At 68.5% G+C, this 22,636-nt stretch overlaps 2 protein-coding genes across 2 annotated transcripts in view; one reads left to right on the top strand and one right to left on the bottom strand.

Moving 5' to 3' along the window:
• The window catches only part of LOC103127947 (mucin-5B), a 29,061-nt gene extending 17,776 nt beyond the window's left edge, over positions 1-11,285 (top strand). Inside the window, exons 31-49 of the mRNA XM_060177350.1 lie at positions 78-5,420; positions 5,581-5,804; positions 5,901-6,072; positions 6,828-7,081; positions 7,193-7,379; positions 7,459-7,654; positions 7,865-8,043; positions 8,111-8,180; positions 8,280-8,380; positions 8,813-8,844; positions 8,964-9,144; positions 9,412-9,516; positions 9,596-9,633; positions 9,889-10,002; positions 10,080-10,166; positions 10,253-10,375; positions 10,501-10,549; positions 10,685-10,793; positions 10,970-11,285. Of these exons, the coding sequence (XP_060033333.1) occupies positions 78-5,420; positions 5,581-5,804; positions 5,901-6,072; positions 6,828-7,081; positions 7,193-7,379; positions 7,459-7,654; positions 7,865-8,043; positions 8,111-8,180; positions 8,280-8,380; positions 8,813-8,844; positions 8,964-9,144; positions 9,412-9,516; positions 9,596-9,633; positions 9,889-10,002; positions 10,080-10,166; positions 10,253-10,375; positions 10,501-10,549; positions 10,685-10,793; positions 10,970-11,168 (7,763 nt within the window). The 3' untranslated portion in view covers positions 11,169-11,285. The remainder of the gene's footprint in view (positions 1-77; positions 5,421-5,580; positions 5,805-5,900; positions 6,073-6,827; positions 7,082-7,192; positions 7,380-7,458; positions 7,655-7,864; positions 8,044-8,110; positions 8,181-8,279; positions 8,381-8,812; positions 8,845-8,963; positions 9,145-9,411; positions 9,517-9,595; positions 9,634-9,888; positions 10,003-10,079; positions 10,167-10,252; positions 10,376-10,500; positions 10,550-10,684; positions 10,794-10,969) is intronic.
• Positions 11,286-12,114: 829 nt separating this feature from the next.
• TOLLIP (toll interacting protein) lies at positions 12,115-16,328 on the bottom strand. Its single transcript, XM_060177305.1, has 6 exons — positions 16,172-16,328; positions 14,200-14,352; positions 13,924-14,106; positions 13,666-13,818; positions 13,137-13,227; positions 12,115-12,433 (listed from the first exon to the last, which is right to left on the bottom strand). Exons 1-6 carry the CDS (start codon positions 16,202-16,204, stop codon positions 12,222-12,224), a joined length of 825 nt encoding a protein of 274 aa, XP_060033288.1. The 5' UTR covers positions 16,205-16,328; the 3' UTR covers positions 12,115-12,221.
• Between the last annotated feature and the right edge of the window lie 6,308 nt (positions 16,329-22,636).

Genomic DNA, 22,636 nt, shown 5'->3' on the forward strand with positions numbered 1-22,636 from the left:
CTCTCTGTGCAGACCCCGCATGGCCGGGGCCACCCGGGCCGAGGGGCATCCGGTCACTCTGACGCCCCTGTCCCCAGGCCGGACGCCCCTGCCCTCCACTGTGTGCGTGAGGCAGCACTGCCAGTGGTCCCCCTGGGTGAGTAGCGGCCAGCCAGAGCCAGGCCCGGGAGGCGGTGACTTTGAGACACTGGAGAGCCTGAGGGAGAGCAGCCTCCTGGTGTGTGAGGCGCCCGTGGACGTGCAGTGCCGGGCTCGGCAGCTGCCAGAAACCAGCCTGGAGGAGCTGGGCCAGAAGGTGCAGTGCAGTCCCGAGCTGGGGCTGATGTGTTTCAACCTCGAGCAGAGCCCCTCACCCTGCCACGACTATGAGGTGCGGGTGCTGTGCTGTGAGCTCCAGCCCTGTGCCCCCTCCCCGGCCCCGGGCAGCACTGCCTGGCCCCTGCCCACCGCCACCGAGTCCCCAGAGCCCCGCACCCCTGGGCCCCTGCCCACCGCCACCACGGTGCACCTGCCCAGCACCCCTGGGCCCCTGGCACCCACCACCCCTGGGCCCCTGCCCACCGCCACCACAGGGCCCCTGGCACCCACCACCACCAGGCCTCTGGCACCCACCACCACCAAACCCCTGCCCACCACCCCTGGGCCTTCCGTGCCCAGCGCCTCCACGGTGCCCGCAGCCACCAGCTGTCGGCCACGCTGTGAGTGGACGGAGTGGTTCGATGAGGACTACCCCAAGTCGGAGGAGGCCGGCGGGGACTTTGAGACCTACGACAAGATCCGGGCCGCGGGCAGGAGCATATGTGCGCAACCCCAGGACATAGAGTGCCGCGCGGAGAACTTCCCGAAGCTGCCGCCCGAGCAGCTAGGCCAGCGTGTGCACTGTCACCCCGACCTCGGGCTGGTGTGTAAGAACCAGGAGCAGCCGGGCCGCTTCAAGATGTGCTACAACTACAAGATCCGAGTGCTGTGCTGCGGCGACAGCCACTGCCGGCCGCCCGCCACGGCCACCACCACGGCCACGGCCACTGCCTCGCCCAGCAGCACAGCCAGCTCGGCCGTGGTCGCCACCAGCACCAGGCCCAGCAGTGGTGCCACCTTGGCCACAACCGGCAGTGGCACCTCCCTCGGAACCAGCACGGTCGGCAGCAGCGCTCCCGCCACCACCCCCAAGTCCCCAGCCACAGAGCCAGGGACGCGGCCAGGGAGCAGCCCGGCGGTGACCAGGGCCCGGCCCGGGAGCACCACGACGGCCCCTCTGCTCCTGAGCACGACCCCGAGCCCTGCGTCCACCCTGGCCCACACCCCTTCCCCTGCAGTCACCGTGACATCCATGCACCCCAGTCACAGCTCCCAGCCCGGCCCCAATGTGCTGACTGTGCGGGTCTCCACATCGCGCCCAGCCACAGGGGCCCAGCAGGGCAGAACCAGCACCACGGCCACCAGCATCCAGAGCACCACCGCCTGCCAGCCCCGATGTGAGTGGACCGAGTGGTTTGACGTGGACTTCCCCATCTCAGGCGTGACAGGCGGGGACATGGAAACCTACGAGAACATCAGGGCGGCCGGTGGCCGGCTGTGCGCAGAGCCGCAGAAGGTCGAGTGCCGTGCGGAGAACTACCCGGAGGTGAGCATCGACCAGGTAGGCCAGAATGTCAGCTGCAGCCTGCAGACGGGCTTGGTGTGTCGCAACGAGGACCAGCTCGGCCGTTTCCGCATGTGCTTCAACTACAACATCCGGGTGTTCTGCTGTGACGACACGCGCCACTGCCCCAGCACGCCGGGGCCGGGACAGAGCACGGCCAGCACAGAGCCTGTGCCAGGTCACAGCACGGGTGCCACACCAGTGCCAGAACACAGCACAGCCAGCACCAAGCCCGTGCCAGGTCACAGCACTGCCACCATGCCAGTACTGGGACACAACACCGCCACCACGCCGGGGCCGGGACACAGCACGGCCAGCACCAAGCCTGTGCCAGGACACAGCACTGCTACCATGCCAATGCCAAGACAGAGCACAGCCAGCACACCAGGGCCAGGACAGAGCACGGCCAGCACCAAGCCTGTGCCAGGACACACCACAGCCACCACGCCGGGGCCAGGACACAGCACAGCCAGCACCAAGCCCGTGCCAAGTCACAGCACAGGTGCCACACCAGTGCCAGGACACAGCACGGCCAGCACCAAGCCCGTGCCAGGTCACAGCACGGGTGCCACACCAGTGCCAGAACACAGCACAGCCAGCACCAAGCCCGTGCCAGGTCACAGCACTGCCACCACGCCAGTACTGGGACACAGCACTGCCACCACGCCGGGGCCGGGACACAGCACGGCCAGCACCAAGCCTGTGCCAGGACACAGCACTGCTACCACGCCAATGCCAAGACAGAGCACAGCCAGCACGCCAGGGCCAGGACAGAGCACGGCCAGCACCAAGCCTGTGCCAGGACACACCACAGCCACCACGCCGGGGCCAGGACACAGCACGGCCAGCACCAAGCCTGTGCCAGGACACAGCACAGCCAGCACGCTGGGGCCAGGACACAGCACAGCCAGCACCAAGCCTGTGCCAGGACACAGCACTGCCACCACGCCGGGGCCAGGACAGAGCACGGCCAGCACCAAGCCTGTGCCAGGTCATGGCACTGCCACCACGCTGGGGCCAGGACACAGCACAGCCAGCACCAAGCCCATGCCAGGACACAGCACTGCCACCACGCCAATGCCAGGACAGAGCATGGCCAGCACCAAGTCCGTGCCAGGACACAGCACTGCCACCACACCAATGCCAGGACGGAGCACGGCCAGCACCAAGCCCGTGCCAGGACACAGCACAGCCAGCACACCGGGGCCAGGACAGAGCATGGCCAGCACCAAGCCTGTGCCAGGTCACAGCACTGCCACCACGCTGGGGCCAGGACAGAGCACGGCCAGCACCAAGCCCGTGCCAGGACACAGCACTGCCACCACACTGGGGCCAGGACAGAGCACGGCCAGCACCAAGCCCGTGCCAGGACACAGCACTGCCACCACGCTGGGGCCAGGACAGAGCACGGCCAGCACCAAGCCTGTGCCAGGTCATAGCACTGCCACCACGCTGGGGCCAGGACAGAGCACGGCCAGCACCAAGCCTGTGCCAGGTCATAGCACTGCCACCACGCTGGGGCCAGGACACAGCACAGCCAGGACCAAGCCCATGCCAGGTCACAGCACTGCCACCATGCCGGGGCCAGGACAGAGCACGGCCAACACCAAGCCTGTGCCAGGACACAGCACTGCCACCATGCCAATGCCAGGACAGAGCACAGCCAGCACGCCAGGGCCAGGACAGAGCACAGCCAGCACCAAGCCTGTGCCAGGACACACCACAGCCACCACGCCGGGGCCAGGACACAGCACAGCCAGCACCAAGCCCGTGCCAAGTCACAGCACGGGTGCCACACCAGTGCCAAGACACAGCACGGCCAGCACCAAGCCTGTGCCAGGTCATAGCACTGCCAGCACGCCGGGGCCAGGACAGAGCATGGCCAGCACCAAGCCCGTGCCAGGTCACAGCACTGCCACCACGCCGGCGCCAGGACAGAGCATGGCCAGCACCACGCCAGGGCCAGGACAGAGCACGGCCATGAGAGGCCCCAGCACAGAGCCACCAGAGCCCTGGACAGGGGCACCGACTGGGCCACAGCCCGGCAGCCCCACAAGCATAGCCAGGCCCAGGTTCCCAACAACCGCTAAGCTGGAGAGCACCCCCGGGACCCCGAGCCTCAGCCCCGAGCAGACGCCAGGAAGCCCCACGGCCTGCCAGCCCCGCTGCTACTGGACGGACTGGCTGGACCAGAGCTTCCCAGTGCCCGGGGAGTCGGGGGGCGAATTCGAGACGTACTCCAGGATCCGAGCGGCGGGCGGGGTGGTGTGTGAGCACCCTGAGGCCTTGGAGTGCCGGGCACAGGCCTGGCCACTGGTGCCGCCCCAGCGGCTGGGCCAGGTGGTGACGTGCCGGCTGGAGGAGGGCCTGGTGTGCCTGAACCGTGAGCAGGCCGGCCGCTTCCGGGTGTGTCTGAACTACGAGATCCGCGTGTACTGCTGCGACCGCCACTGCCCCGGCACCCCGGCCACCAGCCCCAGTACCCGCCCTGGCTCCCCATCAGCTCCACACACCTCCACCTGGGCCCCCACACCACCCAGCCCCAAGGTCCCTAGTACTGGTGCCGCCATGACAGCCACCAGCCAGACCAGCACCAAGCCGTGGTCATCTGAAGTGGCCCGGCTCAAAACCACAGCCACCACTCAGACACACACGGCACCTGGGGTCACCGTCCCCACCTCTGAGGCAGGACCCTCCAGCCCTGTCACCACCCAGAGGGTCACCATCCCCACCTCTGAGGCAGGACCCTCCAGCTCTGGGGCCACCCAGAGGGTCACCATCCCCACCTCTGAGGCAGGACCCTCCAGCTCTGGGGCCACCCAGAGGGTCACCGTCCCCACCTCTGAGGCAGGACCCTCCAGCCCTGTCACCACCCAGAGGGTCACCGTCCCCACCTCTGAGGCAGGACCCTCCAGCCCTGTCACCACCCAGAGGGTCACCGTCCCCACCTCTGAGGGAGGACCATCCAGCCCTGTCACCACCCAGAGGGTCACCGTCCCCACCTCTGAGGCAGGACCCTCCAGCCCTGTCACCACCCAGAGGGTCACCGTCCCCACCTCTGAGGCAGGACCCTCCAGCCCTGTCGCCACCCAGAGAGTCACCGTCCCCACCTCTGAGGCAGGACCCTCCAGCCCTGTCACCACCCAGAGGGTCACCGTCCCCACCTCTGAGGCAGGACCCTCCAGCTCTGGGGCCACCCAGAGGGTCACCGTCCCCACCTCTGAGGCAGGACCCTCCAGCTCTGGGGCCACTGTCTACAGTCCCTCCGCCTCTCAGGGAACTCTGCCCACGGTCCCCCCGGCGACCTCCCCACCAGCTCTGTCCAGTGGCCCCACCAGCCCCTTCCTGTCCAGCACATCTGGGGGGGCCTGCACCCCACGCTGCATGTGGACTGAATGGCTTGACCAGGACTACCCCCAGCCCGGCCTCAATGGGGGGGACTTGGAGACCCTGGTGGCCCTCCGTGCGGCCGGCCACGAATTCTGCGAGCAGCCGCTGGCCATCGAGTGCCGCTCGGAGCTGAAGCCGGATGTGCCGCTGGCGGCGCTGGACCAAGTGGTGGAGTGCAGCCTGGGGCTGGGGCTGCTATGCCGGAACCGCGACCAGCCGGGCCCGCGGCCCTACTGCCACAACTACAGCCTGCGTCTGCTGTGCTGTGACGACCGTAGCCACTGCGGCAGCCCCGCGCCGGCCAGCACCCCGGCCAGCACCACACTCCACAGCCCGGGGCCCAGCACCCCCTGCTTCTGCCAGGCGTTTGGGCAGCTCTTCTTGCCCGGTGAGTACGCCCCACCTCCCGGCGCCCACCCCACCCTCGGGCCTGCTGTCCCCAAAGCCTCCTGCCATCTCCCTCGGAGCCTGTGTCCGCCTCCCCTGGCCCCGTGAGGAGGCCCTGGGCTGTGTCCCCCACCCGAGCATGTTCCCGTGTCTCCCCGTAGGGGACATCGTCTATAACAGGACAGACAAGGCCGGCTGCCGCTTCTATGCCGTCTGCAACCAGCACTGTGAACTCGACCGTTTCCAGGGCGCCTGCCCCACCTCGCAGCCCCCCCTGCCCTCGGCCTCCACGCCCCCGCCCTCCGCCTCCACGCCCCTGCCCTCGGCCTCCACGCCCCCGCCTTCGCCAGCACCCGGTTGCGACCTGACCGTGCCCCCACGCCAGGTGCCTCCCCCTGACCAGCACCGCCCCCCATGCTGCTAGCCCTGGGTGCCCGGGTGATGGCCACCAGCCCCTGAGTCCACTGTGCCACCCCCACAGGTGAACGAGACCTGGACGCTGGAGGACTGCACGGTGGCTCGCTGTGAGGGTCACAACCACGTGGTCCTGCAGGAGCCCGAGCCCGTGACCCCGGTCACCTGTGCCAGTGGCCGCCAGCCCATCAAAGTGTGGCCGTCGGAACAGCCCTGTGACTTCCACTATGAGTGCGAGTGTGAGTGCGGGTTGGGTCAGCTCAGACCCTGGGCCAGGGAGGGGACAGGAGAGCTGGGACCCTGGGCCAGGGAGGGGACAGGAGAGCTGGGACCCTGGGCCAGGGAGGAGACAGGAGAGCTGGGACCCTGGGCCACGGAGGGGACAGGAGAGCTGGGACCCTGGGCCACGGAGGGGACAGGAGAGCTGGGACCCTGGGCCACGGAGGGGACAGGAGAGCTGGGACCCTGGGCCAGGGAGGAGACAGGAGAGCTGGGACCCTGGGCCACGGAGGGGACAGGAGAGCTGGGACCCTGGGCCACGGAGGGGACAGGAGAGCTGGGACCCTGGGCCACGGAGGGGACAGGAGAGCTGGGACCCTGGGCCAGGGAGGGGACAGGAGAGCTGGGACCCTGGGCCAGGGAGGGGACAGGAGAGCTGGGACCCTGGGCCAGGGAGGAGACAGGAGAGCTGGGACCCTGGGCCACGGAGGGGACAGGAGAGCTGGGACCCTGGGCCACGGAGGGGACAGGAGAGCTGGGACCCTGGGCCAGGGAGGGGACAGGAGAGCTGGGACCCTGGGCCAGGGAGGGGACAGGAGAGCTGGGACCCTGGGCCACGGAGGGGTAAGCCTGAGCTTAGACCCTGGGCCAGGGAGGGGACAGGAGAGCTGGGACCCTGGGCCAGGGAGGGGTCAGCTCAGACCCTGGCCTGTGAACTGGGCTGGGCTCTGGGACAGTGTGTCCCCTGGGCTGGTGGTGACGCCCGCGTCCCCAGGCTCCTGCAGCGGCTGGGGTGACACTCACTTCAGCACCTTCGATGGGACGGCCTACTCGTTCCTGGACAAATGCACCTACGTGCTGGTGCGGGAGATCAGGCCACGGCTGGGCAACCTCACCATCCTGCTGCATGGTCGCTTCTGTATGGTGCCCACGGCCCACAGCTGCCCCCGGGCCCTCAGCATCCAGTACCTGTCCACCCACGCGGTCCTCACCACAAGCACCGGGCCCGACGGGCAGGAGGAAGGCCTGGTGCGTGCGGGGCAAGGCAGGCGGGGCGGAGCCGTGGCCTGAGGGCGGATGGCGGGGGGCGGGGGTCTCGCGAGGGCGGGCGCGACACCCTGTGAAGCCCCGTGCCCCCAGGTCCTGTTCGACCAGAAGCGGGTGAGCCTGGGCTCCAGCAGGAGCGGCGTGATGGCGTGGGCCTCGCCCTCCGGCACCGTGGGAGTGGACATCCCGGCCATTGGCCTGCACGTCACCTTCAATGGCCACGGCTTCCAGATCCAGCTGCCCTATGCCAACTTCAGCCACAACACAGAGGGCCAGTGTGGTGAGTGGGCAGCGGGCAGGCCCCGTGGGCAGGTGGAGGTGGGGGAGGGGGCTGGCGGTCACCGGTCCTCTGTCCCCAGGCACCTGTACCAACAGCCGGGCAGATGACTGCCGTCAGCCAGATGGCACCATGGCGCCCACATGCCAGGACATGGCTAAGTCCTGGCTGGTGCCCGACGGCAGTGAGGATTGCGGGGTGCAGCCCAGCCCCCCACCCCCCGGGCCCTCGGCCAGCCCGTGCCCGCCGCCACCCCTCTGCCAGCTACTGCTCGACCAGTGAGTGCCTGGGGGGCCACTCTGCCTGACCCCCTCCCCCTGCTGGACCCGACCCCGGTCTCGTGCCAGGCCTGATGCCCGCTCCCTGTCAGTCCTGTCCCCTGCTCCCCATACCCTCCCAGTCAGTCCTGACCACCTCCTCCCCTGCTAGTCAAGACCCCCACCCCGCCCCCCACCTGCCGGGTCCTGACCCTGCCCCTACGCCCCCAGGGTCTTCGCTGCCTGCTGGGACCTCATCCCTGCAGACCCCTTCTTCCAGGCCTGTGTCAGCGACGCCTGCCTGCCCGGCCCGCACGTCCTGCCCTGCCAGAGCCTGGAGGCCTACGCGGCCGAGTGCCGGGGCCGTGGGCTGTGCCTGGACTGGCGCAACGCCACCTCCGGGCTGTGCGGTAAGTCGGGGGCCGCGGGTGGGGGAGGAGATCTCCGGGGCCCGCCTGACCCCTTCTGTGCCCCCAGACCACGCCTGCCCTCTGGGAATGGAGTACCGGCCGTGCGGCCCTGTGCAGCCCGAGTCCTGTGACGCCAGGTGAGGGGCAGGCGGGCACCCAGGGAGGGCCGGCGGCAGGGAGACCCCATCTCTGGGCCCTCTCCCTGCGACCCACCAAGCCTGTGCTCCCCCACGCAGGACCCAGACCCCCGTGAGCACGGTGCAGACGGAAGGCTGCTACTGCCCCCCTGGGCAGGTCCTGCTACAGGCGCAGGGGGACGCCTGTGTGCGGCAGTGCTGTGAGTGACTCCCGATCCCTCGGACCACACCCACCAGGGCACAGGCTTGTCTCCATCCAGACCCCCACCCAGACCCCACCCCACCAGGGCAGAGAGACTCTGCCCCCAGGGTAGGAGGCCCATCTCCACTCAGACCCCCGAGACCCCGGGCAGACTAGTCCCCGCCCAGACCCCCAAGACCCCTGGAGCAGAGGCTGGTCCCTGCTCTGAGCCTGCCCAGTCCTCCCAGCCTGCACTGGCCTGTCCCCACCCGGCCCGGGCACCTGTGCCTACGGCTGCAGCCCAGCCCAGCCCAGCCCAGCCCTGCCGCAGGGAGCCCCCCTACCCCTCCCAGGTCCCGAAACCCCTATCACACAGGAAGGCTGTGGCCACAGCTGGGGTGGGGTGGCCAGGCCTGCGAGGACCTGCCCCATGAGCCCTTCTCTTTTTCAGCCTGTGTGGGGCCAGACGGGGATGCCAAGTCCGTGAGTGCTCAGCCCGGTCCCTGGCTGGGTGGGTGGCGGGTGGTGCTGCGTGTGCCCGTGGCCCACGGCCCCACGGGGGCTGGGCGGGCAGGCCAGGGGCTGAGCCACCTGTCTTCCAGCCGGGCGAGCGCTGGGTCAGCAACTGCCAGGCCTGTGAATGTGACGAGGGCTCAGTGACCGTGCGGTGCCAGCCTGTGCGGTGCCCGGCTCCAGACAGGCCCCTGGAGTGTGGGCGCACCGGCTTCGTGCCCAAGTCCCGACCCCGGGCGGATGACCCCTGCTGCCCAGAGACACTGTGTGGTGAGCCCTGGGCTGGGGCCTATGGGCAGAAAGGGACAGCAGGCAGTCACAGCCTGTAGGTGGGCACAGTCTGGACCTCTGGTGGGGCAGCTGGGTGGGCACCTCCCGTGTCCTCCCCCCACCAAGGCTGAGTCTACCAGTCAGTGCAGGGCGAGGCAGGGCAGAGCTGGGGGACAGGAAACATCTCGAGGGGCCCCCACAGCCTGCGGAAGGTGGGCCGGGGAGAGCTCAGCTAGGTAGGCCGCCCTGACTGGCCCTCCCCTGCAGTCTGCAATGCCACCACCTGCCCCCAGAGGCCCCCCACGTGCGGGCCCGGGGAGGATCTGACACACACGCAGGAGGAAGGAGACTGCTGCCCCACCTTTGAGTGCCGTGAGTGCGGAGGGGCATGTGGGGCGGGGGGTCCCTGCTGCCTGGTGGTCACTCAGCACCCCATCTTCCGTCTTTCCAGGCCCGAAGCTGTGCGAACACAACGGCTCCTACTATGGGGTAAGAGCCCAGCGGCCACAGGGAGCAGGGAGGCTGAGTCTGGGGGTCCGGCGGTGCTGGGGGGCAGTGGGCCAGGGGCTGGGGGGCCGGGGCAGGGTCTGCCCTGTCTGCCTCTCTGGTGCAAGAACAGGTGAGCGGAAGGGTCTATGCTCTTTAGAGACGGGGCTGGGGGCCCCAGAGTCTGGTGGGACTGCTCCAGGCTGGACCACCACCCCACCCCCCGTTCTGGCCCTGACGCCCCGGCCTGGTCCGCAGGTGGGCGCCACTGTTCCCGCCACGCCCTGCCACACCTGTACCTGCCTAGCCCCGGATGGCCAGCCACCGAGCGTGAGCTGTGAAGCGGTCGCCTGCAACACCACTTGTCCCCAGGTAGCTGGCCGGGGCTCCACTGGGGGCGGGGCGGGCACAGCTGGCAGGGGCGCGGCAAGTGAACCCCATTTCCCCAGGGCTATAGGCACTCGCCGGTGGCCGGGACCTGCTGTGGGGAGTGTGTGCCCGTGGCCTGCCTCACGCCCGAGGGCGCGGTGGTCCAGGTAGGGGGCTTCTACCTGCCCGGAGAAGGGGGCTCCCCTCCGCCGTGGGTGCCAGGGCAGCCTCAGCCACGCCCCTTCCCTTTCAGCCCAACGAGACCTGGGTCAACAGCCTGGTGGACAACTGCACCCAGTACCTGTGTGAGGCTGATAAGGAGGTCCCCGTGCTGACCCCCAGGCCCTCACCCTGCCCAGACGTGGCCAGCTGCAGGGTGCGTGGCCTGGCCTCCCTCCCAGCCCTGCACCCCGGGGAGGGGCCCCACCCACCTGGCCCAGGCCCCTGGGAGGGTGCACCCCACCCGAGCCCCACTCAGCCCTTCCTCCTCCCCTCCCACAGGGCACCCTCAAGAAGACGGGCTGCTGCTACTCCTGCCAGGAAGAGGAAGGTAAGTCGAGGCGTGTCCCGCCCGCTCCCTGCTCCCTGCCCCCTGGGGCCCAGAGGCATCAGAAGGGGAAGGGGGAGATGGGGAGCGGCTGAGGAGGGAGGCCTGGGCCACGGCCACCAACCGTGCTCTGCCCAGACTCCTGCCAGGTGCACGCCCACACCGCGGTGCTCCGGGATGGGGACTGTGTCGCCGAGGCTGCCGTCAGCGTCCCCTTCTGTGAGGGCTCCTGTCCCGGCCTGTCCAAGTGAGTGGGCGCCACCCAGTCCCGCTGGGGGCACGTCAGCTCCCCTCGGGCAGCCTTGGCGTGGGTCTGGGGTCCGGGCCAGCCTCTTGGAGGAGAGCACTGGGCGGAGTGTGGGGGCCGGGAAGGCGGGGTGGGCGGAGAGGGTGCCGGGCCAGGTGCTAAGGAGCCTGCCGCAGGTACTCCGTGGAAGCCGGCGCCCTGCAGCACCACTGCACCTGCTGCCGGGAGCTGCGGGCCCACCAGGAGGAGGTGACTCTGCAGTGCTCCAACGGGACGGCCGTGCGGCACACCTACACCCATGTGGACGCGTGCGGCTGTGCGCAGGCCTGCGCACCTCCCGAGACCCCCGAGGACGGCTCCCCGGCCCTGCTGTAGGGCTGCTCTGCCCACAGCCTGCGCCCCTCCCGAGGCCCCCGAGGACGCCCCCCCCCCCCCCGTCCTGCCGCAAGGCTGCTCTGGCCCTAGGGCCATAATAAATGTTCACCATCCTGAGACCTCCCACCCTCGGTGTCTCTGTCCACTGCGTCCCAGCCGTCGGCGGGCATGGTCACAAGGGCGCCGGTGCAGGATTGCCTGGGTGGGATGGGGACCAGCAGGGAGGCTGCGCGTGACCTCGGGCTGACGTCGGAGCCAGGCGGGAGGGTGAAGACCCACGGCCGTCAGCCACCTTCCTCCCGGGGACCCCCGCCCCGGCGGCCCATCTGGGCCCAGCGAGTGCTTGGGCCCGGGTGCTGGGAGGATGGCGGAGGCACTGGCTCCGGGCCGCGTGGTGTCAGGGGACCCCACAAGGGCCTCTGTCTCGGGAAACACTTGGCCCCAACGTGACCCCCCCCACACAGTGACACGGACAGCGCTCAAGGTCTGCGCCATTTATAAAGTGTGTCGCTCCCGCGAGACTGCTTGCATTCTGGCTTCACCGGGTGCCACCCGCCTGCCCCTGGTCCATACGGCCGCAGTGCAGGCTCTGGCCCTGACTGGACATCAGGTCTAGTGACATCAATAGTAGAGGACGCACCTGCTCCTCCATACAGACACCGAGTGCCTCTGTCCTCCCCGTCAGACTCTGGGGAGCAGCCCCTCTCGGAGAACATTCCAGAGCCGGCAGTAAACAGCAGGAAAGACTAAAGCGGCCCCCGAGTGCCCAAGGCCACCGCGCCACCCACGCGGCGGGTCTGCGGGCGAGGCCCCTCCCGGGACTTGCAGAGGACAAGGGGAGACCAGTCCTTGGCCGGAGGTCCAGCGCCTGCCCGAAGCCGTGACAGCGGATGTGCCGTGCCCTCGTGGCTCGGCCAGTGCTGAGCCGGGTCCCCGGGCAGGCGGGGGTGGGGGGGCGGGTGGGGAGGGCGTGCTGGGGGCAGGGGCCCGCTCTCTGCGCCACCTTCCCCGCCCCGGCGCAGAGACCCACACGCACCCCGACCCCGGGCGGCTCTAGGACTCCTCGGCCATCTGCAGCAGGGAGTTGAGGGCGGCGTCGCGGTCCCCCCGCTGCGCCTCCAGCACGGAGCGGATCACCTCGCGGTCCATGCCGGGGAACACGTCCTGGAGCGCCTTCAGGTCCTCCTCCTGGCTGCGGGGCGGGCCGCTTGCGGTGGGGGGCACGGCCATAGGCACCATGCCCGGGCCGCAGACGGGGGGCATCCCTGCGGGAGGGGCGGGAGGAGTTGAGGGGAGCCCCCCACTGGCCCCGCCACGCGGGCAGGGAGTTCCGACAGCTCCCCCAGAGCCCGCCTGGGCCCGGCACGGCAGCCCAGAGCCCTGCACCGGCCACGCCCTGACCGTGCCTGTGGACAGCGTGCAGCCGGACGGACACTCCCGTGACCGGCGGGGCGGCCGTGCAGTCTTCTCCCCCCGGGGGCTCCCGGCCATGGCTCTGAGCGAAGTGCACAGAACAGGACGGGAGGCGGCAGGCTGCCACACACCCACGCCACGAGGAACGAGAATCCCAAGCAGGGCAGACGGGAGCACCGCTCTGACCAGACCGCTGACAGGCTGGGGCTGTGCTCGGGGGGCCGGGGAGGCGGCCAGTGGTCACCAGCCCAAGGGCCAGGAGCGCAGGCCCACAGCCAGGCCTGGCAACAGGTCCCCAGCACCCTGCAGACACGCCAGCACCCCACGGGGGCCCTTCAGAGTGCTGGGTGGCCCAGCCAGACTGCCCCAGCAGCGCCCACAGACCCAGCACCGCGGCACCCAGGCCAGGCAGAGGGCCGCACGGGGCCCCTCCACTCCGCTCGGCCCTGGGACAGGAGAGGCGAGGTGGCAGGGCAGAGAAGGGGGCGGAGAGGGCCGTCCTCCAGAGAGCCTGTGCGGCTGGTCCTGCGCCCTCCAGAGCCCCGGGGCCCATACCTGGGATGGGCACGTAGCCGACGCCCTGCTGGTACACGGTGGGCATCAGCACCACAGGCTGGGGCGGCATCATCATGGCGGCAGGCAGCGACTGGAACACACACAGGAGGCCGACCCCAGGTGAGAGGAGGCGCTTCTCCCGGCCCGCCGCCCCGCTCACCGTGTAGGACAGCACCAGGTTGACCATGCCCTCCCGCTCACCGTGTAGGACAGCACCAGGTTGACCATGCCCTCCCGCTCACCGTGTAGGACAGCACCAGGTCGACCATGCCCTCCCGCTCACCGTGTAGGACAGCACCAGGTTGACCATGCCCTCCCGCTCACCGTGTAGGACAGCACCAGGTCGACCATGCCCTCCCGCTCACCGTGTAGGACAGCACCAGGTTGACCATGCCCTCCCGCTCACCGTGTAGGACAGCACCAGGTCGACCATGCCCTCCCGCTCACCGTGTAGGACAGCACCAGGTTGACCATGCCCTCCCGCTCACCGTGTAGGACAGCACCAGGTCGACCATGCCCTCCCGCTCACCGTGTAGGACAGCACCAGGTTGATCATGCCCTCCTTGTCGTCGCCCTGCCTGCCGCTCAGGCTGTACCACGCGTCCTCCACCTTGCCCTGCCGCAGGGACTCGGGGATGGCCACGTGCGTCCAGGCGATGCGGTCGTCCATGGAGAAGGCCCGCTGCGGACAGGGGCCCCGCTGGCGCTCGCGCTCGCCCGCCCCGCCCGCCGCCCCGCCCCGCCCCGCCCGCCGCCCCGCCCCGCCCCGCCCCGCCCCGCGTCGCACCTCGTCGAAGATCTCCAGGTAGAAGGAGTCCACGCCGGGCGGCACGGTGCACTGGATGACCTTGTTCCAGCGCGGGTTGCGGGCGCCGTTGTGCGCGGTGGGCGTCTCGTACACGGCGTAGCCCAGGCGCAGGCGGCAGTAGGGGTCCATGCGCGTCATGCCGTAGTTCTTCGCCAGCTTGGCCTGCGGCGGGCGGGGTGAGGCCGCGGGGACACTGACGGCCGAGGCCCCGCCCCGCCCCGCCCCCTCCCTCCCCTGGCCGCACCCGCACCGCACCTGCACCACGGTGATGCTGAGCCGGCCCACGGTGCCCGGCGGGCCTCCGCCCTGCAGCTGCCGAGCCGCCTGCGCGTCCTGCTGGGCCTGCTGCTGCGGCTGCTGCGCGGGCGCGATGCGGAGAAAGTCCTGCGGGAGCTCGCCGACCAGCACCTGGGCGGGCAGGGGGGGCTGAGGGCGGGCGGGGCGGGGGGGGGGGGGGGGGGGGGGGGGGCGCTGAGCGGGCGGGGCGGGCCTTAGAGGGGGCGGGGCTGGGGCGGGGATTAGAGGGGGCGGGGCTGAGCGGGCGGGGCGGGCCTTAGAGGGGCGGGGCTGAGCGGGCGGGGCGGGCCTTAGAGGGGCGGGCGGGGATTAGAGGGGGCGGGGCTGAGCGGGCGGGGCGGGCCTTAGAGGGGCGGGGCTGGGGGCGGGGCTGAGCGGGCGGGGCGGGCCTTAGAGGGGCGGGCGGGGCTGGGGGCGGGGATTAGAGGGGGCGGGGCCGAGAGGGGGCTGGGCGGGGCCCGGGGCGGGAAGCGGCTGCGCGCCGGTGTCCCCGCGACCGTGAAGCCCCGGAGCTCCGACGGTGCGACCCCGCGCCTGGGAGGGGGCGTCTCTCCTGCTCTCGCTACTGAGGGGCGGCACCGAGCACCAGCACCCAGCACGAGCACCCAGGACCAGCACGAGCATCGAGCACGAGCATCCGGGACCAGCACCGAGCACCCAGCACCGAGCACCCAGCACCGAGCATCCGGGACCAGCACCGAGCATCAAGCACCCAGCACGAGCACCGAGCACCCAGCACCAAGCACCCAGCACCGAGCACCCAGCACCGAGCACCCAGCACGGGCACCCAGCACCGAGCACCAGCACGAACACCCAGCACGGAGCACCCAGCACCGAGCACCCAGTACCAGCACGAGCACCCAGCACCCAGCACCGAGCAGGAGCACCCAGCACGAGCACGAGCACCCAGCACGAGCACGAGCACCCAGCACGAGCACCCAGCACCCAGCACGAGCACCGAGCACCCAGCACCCAGCACCGAGCACCCAGCACGAGCACCCAGCACCCAGCACGAGCACCGAGCAGGAGCACCCAGCACGAGCACGAGCACCCAGCACGAGCACGAGCACCCAGCACGAGCACCGAGCACCCAGCACCCAGCACGAGCACCGAGCACCCAGCACGAGCACCCAGCACCAGCACGAGCACCGAGCACCCAGCACCAGCACGAGCACCCAGCACGAGCACCCAGCACCAGCACGAGCACCCAGCACCAGCACGAGCACCGAGCACCCAGCACCAGCACGAGCACCCAGCACGAGCACCCAGCACCAGCACGAGCACCCAGCACGAGCACCCAGCACCCAGCACCCAGCACGAGCACCCAGCACCCAGCACGAGCACCCAGCACGAGCACCCAGCACGAGCACCCAGCACCCAGCACGAGCACCCAGCACGAGCACCCAGCACGAGCACCCAGCACGAGCACCCAGCACCCAGCACGAGCACCCAGCACGAGCACCCAGCACGAGCACCCAGCACGAGCACCCAGCACCCAGCACGAGCACCCAGCACGAGCACCCAGCACGAGCACCCAGCACCCAGCACGAGCACCCAGCACGAGCACCCAGCACGAGCACCCAGCACGAGCACCCAGCACCCAGCACGAGCACCCAGCACGAGCACCCAGCACGAGCACCGAGCACGAGCGCGGACAGGAGCAGCCGGCGGTGCCGCACCCACTCAGACCGGCCGCGGGGCGCCGGGCAACGCTGCTGACAGCACCGCGCTCGGGGCACGACCGCCCCGCCCCGCGTCCCGCCGCCCGCGTCCCCGGGTCCCCGTCAGCGTCCCCGCCCGCCGCCCCCGCGTCCCGCCGCCCGCGTCCCCGGCTCCCCGTCAGCGTCCCCTCACCCCGGGCCTCCCGGCGGCCCTATCTCGACACGGACGCCCCGTCCGGACCCCCCAGGCCCCGCGCCGCCCCGCTCACCGGGCCGCGCTGCGTGCTGACGGTGGTCGCCATGGCGGAGCCGGAGCTGCCGCGGAGACGCGACGCCGACAGTTGTCCCGCGAGGCCGCCCAGTCAGCTGACGGTCTGCCGGGGCCGCCCACTGCGCAGGCGCATACAGGCCCCGCCCCTTCCGGCGCCGCGCACACATCCGGCACGCCCCGCGGGCGCCTGCGCACTCGCTCCTCTACGCCGGCCCGTGAAATGGCTCCCGGGCGCGCCGTTTGCGCATGCTCTGTGACTGGGCGCTTGGGCTCCGCCCCCGCCTGGAGGCCACGCCCACCCGCGGGCGGACAGAGGGTTGGATGAAGGGGCGCGAATGCCGGGGACGGGGCGGTGTCAGCGCTGGGTACCTGGGGCAGAGGTCAGGGGTCGGGGGTGAGGGTCAATGTTGGGCACCTGGGACTTAGTGAGGGGTTCAGTGTCCAGGGGAGGGGTCCTCCTGGGGTCAGCGTCCAGGGGAGGGGTCCTCCTGGGGTCAGCGTCCAGGGGAGGGGTCCTCCTGGGGTCAGCGTCCAGGGGAGGGGTCCTCCTGGGGTCAGCGTCCAGGGGAGGGGTCCTCCTGGGGTCAGCGTCCAGGGGAGGGGTCCTCCTGGGGTCAGCATCCAGGGGAGTTTGTCCTCCTGGGGTCAGCGTCCAGGGGAGGGGTCCTCCTGGGGTCAGCGTCCAGGGGAGGGGTCCTCCTGGGGTCAGAGTCCAGGGGAGGGGTCCTCCTGGGGTCAGCGTCCAGGGGAGGGGTCCTCCTGGGGTCAGCATCCAGGGGAGGGGTCCTCCTGGGGTCAGCATCCAGGGGAGTTTGTCCTCCTGGGGTCAGTGTCCAGGGGAGGGGTCCTCCTGGGGTCAGTGTCCAGGGGAGGGGTCCTCCTGGGGTCAGCGTCCAGGGGAGGGGTCCTCCTGGGGTCAGCATCCAGGGGAGGGGTCCTCCTGGGGTCAGCGTCCAGGGGAGGGGTCCTCCTGGGGTCAGCGTCCAGGGGAGGGGTCCTCCTGGGGTCAGAGTCCAGGGGAGGGGTCCTCCTGGGGTCAGCGTCCAGGGGAGGGGTCCTCCTGGGGTCAGCATCCAGGGGAGGGGTCCTCCTGGGGTCAGCATCCAGGGGAGTTTGTCCTCCTGGGGTCAGTGTCCAGGGGAGGGGTCCTCCTGGGGTCAGCGTCCAGGGGAGGGGTCCTCCTGGGGTCAGCATCCAGGGGAGGGGTCCTCCTGGGGTCAGCGTCCAGGGGAGGGGTCCTCCTGGGGTCAGCGTCCAGGGGAGGGGTCCTCCTGGGGTCAGAGTCCAGGGGAGGGGTCCTCCTGGGGTCAGCGTCCAGGGGAGGGGTCCTCCTGGGGTCAGCGTCCAGGGGAGGGGTCCTCCTGGGGTCAGAGTCCAGGGGAGGGGTCCTCCTGGGGTCAGCGTCCAGGGGAGGGGTCCTCCTGGGGTCAGCATCCAGGGGAGGGGTCCTCCTGGGGTCAGCATCCAGGGGAGTTTGTCCTCCTGGGGTCAGTGTCCAGGGGAGGGGTCCTCCTGGGGTCAGCGTCCAGGGGAGGGGTCCTCCTGGGGTCAGCGTCCAGGGGAGGGGTCCTCCTGGGGTCAGCATTCAGGGGAGGGGTCCTCCTTGGGTCAGTGTGGGGGTCAGCGTCCAGGGGAGGGGTCCTCCTGGGGTCAGCGTCCAGGGGAGTTTGTCCTCCTGGGGTCAGTGTCCAGGGGAGGGGTCCTCCTGGGGTCAGCATCCAGGGGAGGGGTTTCTCCGGGGGGCAGGGCGGCGACAGAGCCCACCCCCCATGTGCCCCAAAACCAAGGTGAGGGGTTTCTGAGCCCAGACAGGGCGGACTCACTCTGGTCACTCAACAAATGACGTCTCTCCCTGCTGCGGCTGACAGGACAGGCACCAGTAAAGGCTCTAAGTTTTATATTTATCTGTTTACTTGCTTATTTTCCCGGAGCCCTGCTCAGCTCTGGCTGATGGCGGTGCAGGGGACTGAACCTGGGACTTGGCAGCCTCAGGCAGAGAGTCTCTTTGCAGAGCCATTATGCTGTCAGCCCGTCCTCTAGCTTTTTAATGGTTTGCTTGTGGCCTTGCAGGTGGCGCGGTGGATGGAGGCTGAGTCCGGCCCACACCGCATGTGCTTAGGGTCCTGGCGCTGTCCTTTCCCTCGGTGACAAAGCCTGAGAGAGCCAGCGTCACCTGGCGCGGGCGGGCAGTGTCGGGCTGGTTCTGGGACCCTAAGCCTCACTCGGCTCTGCCCTCGGCCCCTCTCGCCCCAGCCCGCTGTCCCTCCTAGGACAGAGGGACTCCCACACTCCTGCCGGCACCCAGGGCAGCCCCTCCCCGGGACACTCCAGAGTGGGCGGCCGGGGGGCGGCAGATGGCGTGCGGGCTGGGGTCTGCGTCCTGAGGCCACATGTGTGGCGATTACCGTCCCGGTCAGGGTCCCGGTGAGACAGATGGCGCGCAGACACCCCTGGAAGGCTTTCCAGAAGGCACTCGGGGAAGGAAAGGAGGGCAGGGGACGGGACGGGACGGGACGGGACGGGACGGGAAGGGGCGGCTCCTGGCTGAGAGAGGACAAAGGGACCTGGACAGATGGAGCAGAGCTGCCAGGGCCCAGCGTCCGCCCTCTGCAGCCGGTGGAGTGTGGCCTTTGTGGGAGGGAAGGGAGCCACAGCCACTCCCGGGGCGGTGACGCGGACAGGACCGCGACTCAGACAGGCAGTGCCGGCGGTGCAGACAGAAGAGGGTTTTTATTTTTTATTTATTAAATTTTTATCTTGTTGTTATTGTTATTTCTTTACCAGAGGCCTGCTCAGCCCTGGCTGTTGGTGGTGCTGGGGACTGAACCTGGGCCCTTGGAGCTTCAGGCGGGAGCGCCTGTTTGCATCACCTCATGTTGTCTCACTCGCTCCTCAGCTGCTCCAGATTCACCGCTGGGCCCCGCTGACTGGCAGCACTGGCAGCCTGGCGTCCCCTGAGCCCAGCCTGGGTCTCCGAGCGCCCTGGGTGGATCTCTGGGTCGTAATGACAATAAGTCACGGGGACGGGGGTGTCTGCTGCGCGTGGCTGAGGCACACTGGCCGGGGACAGGGACAGGGACAGGGACAGGGCAGTGGGGGTGGAGGCAGGAGCAGGCTGCTGCTTCAAGTACCGCCCAGCACCCCCAGGAGGCTGCTTTCTGGCGCCCTGGCCAGGCACAGGGGAGCGGCTGCAAGCTGTTTGTGGCCCAGTTGTTTGTGTCACAGAAGTTGGCATCCTCATTATCCCCGTTTAGAGGCACCCAGAGCTGTGAGGCCAGCTGGGGGGGTGCAGTGCCCTGGGATGTGGGGAGTCTGGGTGTCACCCACTCAGGGCAGGGTGGCAGAGCACCTGCAGTCTGGGGGGTACTGCAGACGGGGGGAGGGTACTCAGATGGGGGGTACTGCAGATGGGGGGGAGGGTACTGCAGATGGGGGGGTACTCAGATGGGGGGTACTGCAGACGGGGGGGAGGGTACTCAGACGGGAGTACTGCAGACCAGGGGGGTACTCAGACAGGGGGGGTACTGCAGACAAGGGGGGTATTCAGATGGGGGGTACTGCAGACGGGTGGGGGTACTGAAGACAGAAGGGTACTGCAGACAGGGGGTACTGCAGACGGGGGGTACTGCAGACGGGGGGTACTCAGACAGGGGGGTACTGCAGACCAGGGGGGGTACTCAGATGGGGGGTACTGCAGACGGGTGGGGTACTGCATACTGGGGGGTACTGCTGACTGGGGGGGTACTGCTGACTGGGGGGGTACTGCTGACTGGGGGGTACTGCTGACTGGGGGGTACTGCAGACGGGGGTACTACAGACGGGGGTACTGCAGACAGGGGGGGTACTCAGACGGGGGAGGAGGCCCTGCCGCCTGGTAGGTGCTGATATCGGCAGCCTGGCGGCGGCACAGTGGGTAAAGCACTGGTCTCTCAGGCATAAGGCCATGATTTGATTTCCAGCGTCCTGTGTGCCAGAATGATGGTGTGTCTCTCTCAGAAAGAAATCTTTTTTATTTTTTGCTTCCCGGTTATCACGGGGGCTCGGTACTGGCACTATGAACCCTCTGCTCTTGGAGGCCGTTCCCCACCCCCACCCCCCATTTATTAGATGATAAGGCGGAGAGAAGTTGAGAGAGGAGAGGGAGATAGAGAGGGAGGGAAAAGGTGAACACCTGCAGCCCTGCTTTGCTGCTTGTGAAGCGTCCCAGCTGCGGGTGGAGAGCGGGGGCTCAGACCCCGATCCTGGGAGTCGGCGGTAGAGCAGCGGGTTAAGCACACATGGCACAACAATGGCATCAGTAACAACAATGATAAAAACAAGGGCAACAAAAGGGAATAAATAAATATTTTTAAAAAGTCAAACCCAGATCCTTGGGCAGGTCCTTGCACTTAATACTCTGTGCGCTCAAGCAGGTGCACCACCTCCCAGCCCCCAAATAAATGAATCTTCTTTTTATGGTATGGTTTTTTTTTTTTAGATTTTCTTTATTCATTTATTCATTCCCTTTTGTTGCCCCTGTTTTATTGTTGTAGGTATTTTTGATGTCGCCGTTGTTGGACAGGACAGAGAGAAATGGAGAGAGGAGGGAAGACAGAGAGGGGGAGAGAAAGACAGACACCTGCAGACCTGCTTCACCGCCTGTGAAGTGACTCTCCTGCAGGTGGGGAGCTGGAGGCTCGAACCGGGATCCTCACACTGGTCCTTGCGCTTTGTGCCACGTGTGCTCAACCCGCCGCGCTGCCGCCCGACTCCCAGTGAATCTTTTAAAGAAGAAAAAAGTCTGAGTGAAGCCCTGGCAGAAATAAATAAATATTAAAAGGTACCACTAAGAAAACTAAAGGATCAGGGGAAAGCTGGTGACACGCCTGGCAGAGCGCCTATGGTCCATGGGCTCCTTGCCCTGGGTTTGAACCCCCGGTCCTCACCTGCAGGGGGGAAGCTTCACAAGTAGTGAAGCAGGGCTGCAGATGTCTCTCTGTCTCTCCCCTCCCCTGTGTCTCTCTCCGCTCTGGATTTCTCTCTGTCTCTATCCAACCAATCAATAAAGTATTTTTAAGAAAACAAGATGAACTGGAGAGTAAGAGCAAATACCCACGAGTCACATATCTGAGAAAGGACGTGTGTGCAGACAGGGTCGACAAGTCCTCAGACTCAATGGCGAGGCGGCACAGGGGACAAGCACTGTGCAAGGCCTGGTGCAGGACGGCCGGCGTGGCTGTGGTGTCTCTCCTCCCCGCATCCTCTCCAAAGTCAAAGCTGAGGAGAGGCTTGGGAGGCCGCCGCACCGTGCTGTCACCGGGGAGACCCCGCGCTGCAGGGGGAGGTCTGGCTGGCGAGGCCGACTGGGGCACGTCCGGCTGAGGCCTGAGGGCGTGGCGACCTCACAGCCCAGACACCAGACAGCCCTGCAAGGCCTCCCAGAGGCCCGGGGGCCAGTCGGCCTCAGAGGCCCAGGGCTTTGTTTGCTTCTCTCCAGGCCTCAGTGACCAGGACAGACCCACCACCACCCACAGCCTTTCTCTGGCCTCCAGGCTTCCGGCTGGGGCCCGGTGCTCACACCACGAATGCACTGCTCTTGGGGGTCACTTCCTGTTCTATTTTATTTGACGGGACAGAGAAACTGAGAGGGGAGGGGGACAGGGAGAGGCATGGGAGACACCTGCAGCCCTGCTTCACTACTCCTGAAGCCTCCCCTCTGTGGGTAGAATACAGGGGCTCGAACCCGGGTCCTTGTGCACTGCAGTGTGTGCACTCTTCCTTGTGATCCACCACCCAGGACACAGGGCTCTGGCCTCTTGCTGGGGTCCCTTGAGGGGGCTGACTGAGTGTTGGCCTGAGCGACTAAGCTGTGGTGCCACTTGCTGTGACATCAGGGAGACCAGGACCCTTGCTCTCCGAGGAGTGCCCAGAGCACAATGGCCCGAGTGGGTGGTGGTTGGGTGGAGAGGCCCACAGGGAGAGGGGTGTCACCGAGTCCCCCCCACACGTCCTGCAAGCACTCACACGGCGCCCCTAACCCGGGCCTGGGAGGAACCGGGAAAGGAGCACTGAGGGGGCCGAGAGCCTCAGTCCTGGGGCCTTGCACATATCAGCCCTGTTCCGGAGGGGCAGGGGTCCACTAGGAACGCCTGTCTCTTTCTCCAGACAAAGGACCAGCTTCCTCTGTCTGGCAGCTCCGAGCTGGCCGTGGGTGCAGGGGTACCCCAAGGTGTCTCTAGAGGCCTGGACAGCAGGCCCCTGGCTGCCAGCCTGCCCTGCACTCTGCTCCCCCTGGGAGGGGCGCCCCCCTCACCCCCCAGTTCAGAAGGCCGAAGACAGGAAGGACAGAGGTTTTGGCCACTTCCTGCTGGAGCCTCCTGCCAGGCCAGAGTCTCAACTGCCCTCTGGTGGCTCCCGGGGATGTGGCCAGCCACCACAGCACAGCGACCTGGGGAGGAGGTGACAGAGAGGAGGCCGGGGCAGC

The sequence above is a fragment of the Erinaceus europaeus genome, chromosome 17, assembly GCF_950295315.1.
Source record: "Erinaceus europaeus chromosome 17, mEriEur2.1, whole genome shotgun sequence".
Taxonomy (NCBI): Eukaryota; Metazoa; Chordata; class Mammalia; order Eulipotyphla; family Erinaceidae; genus Erinaceus; species Erinaceus europaeus.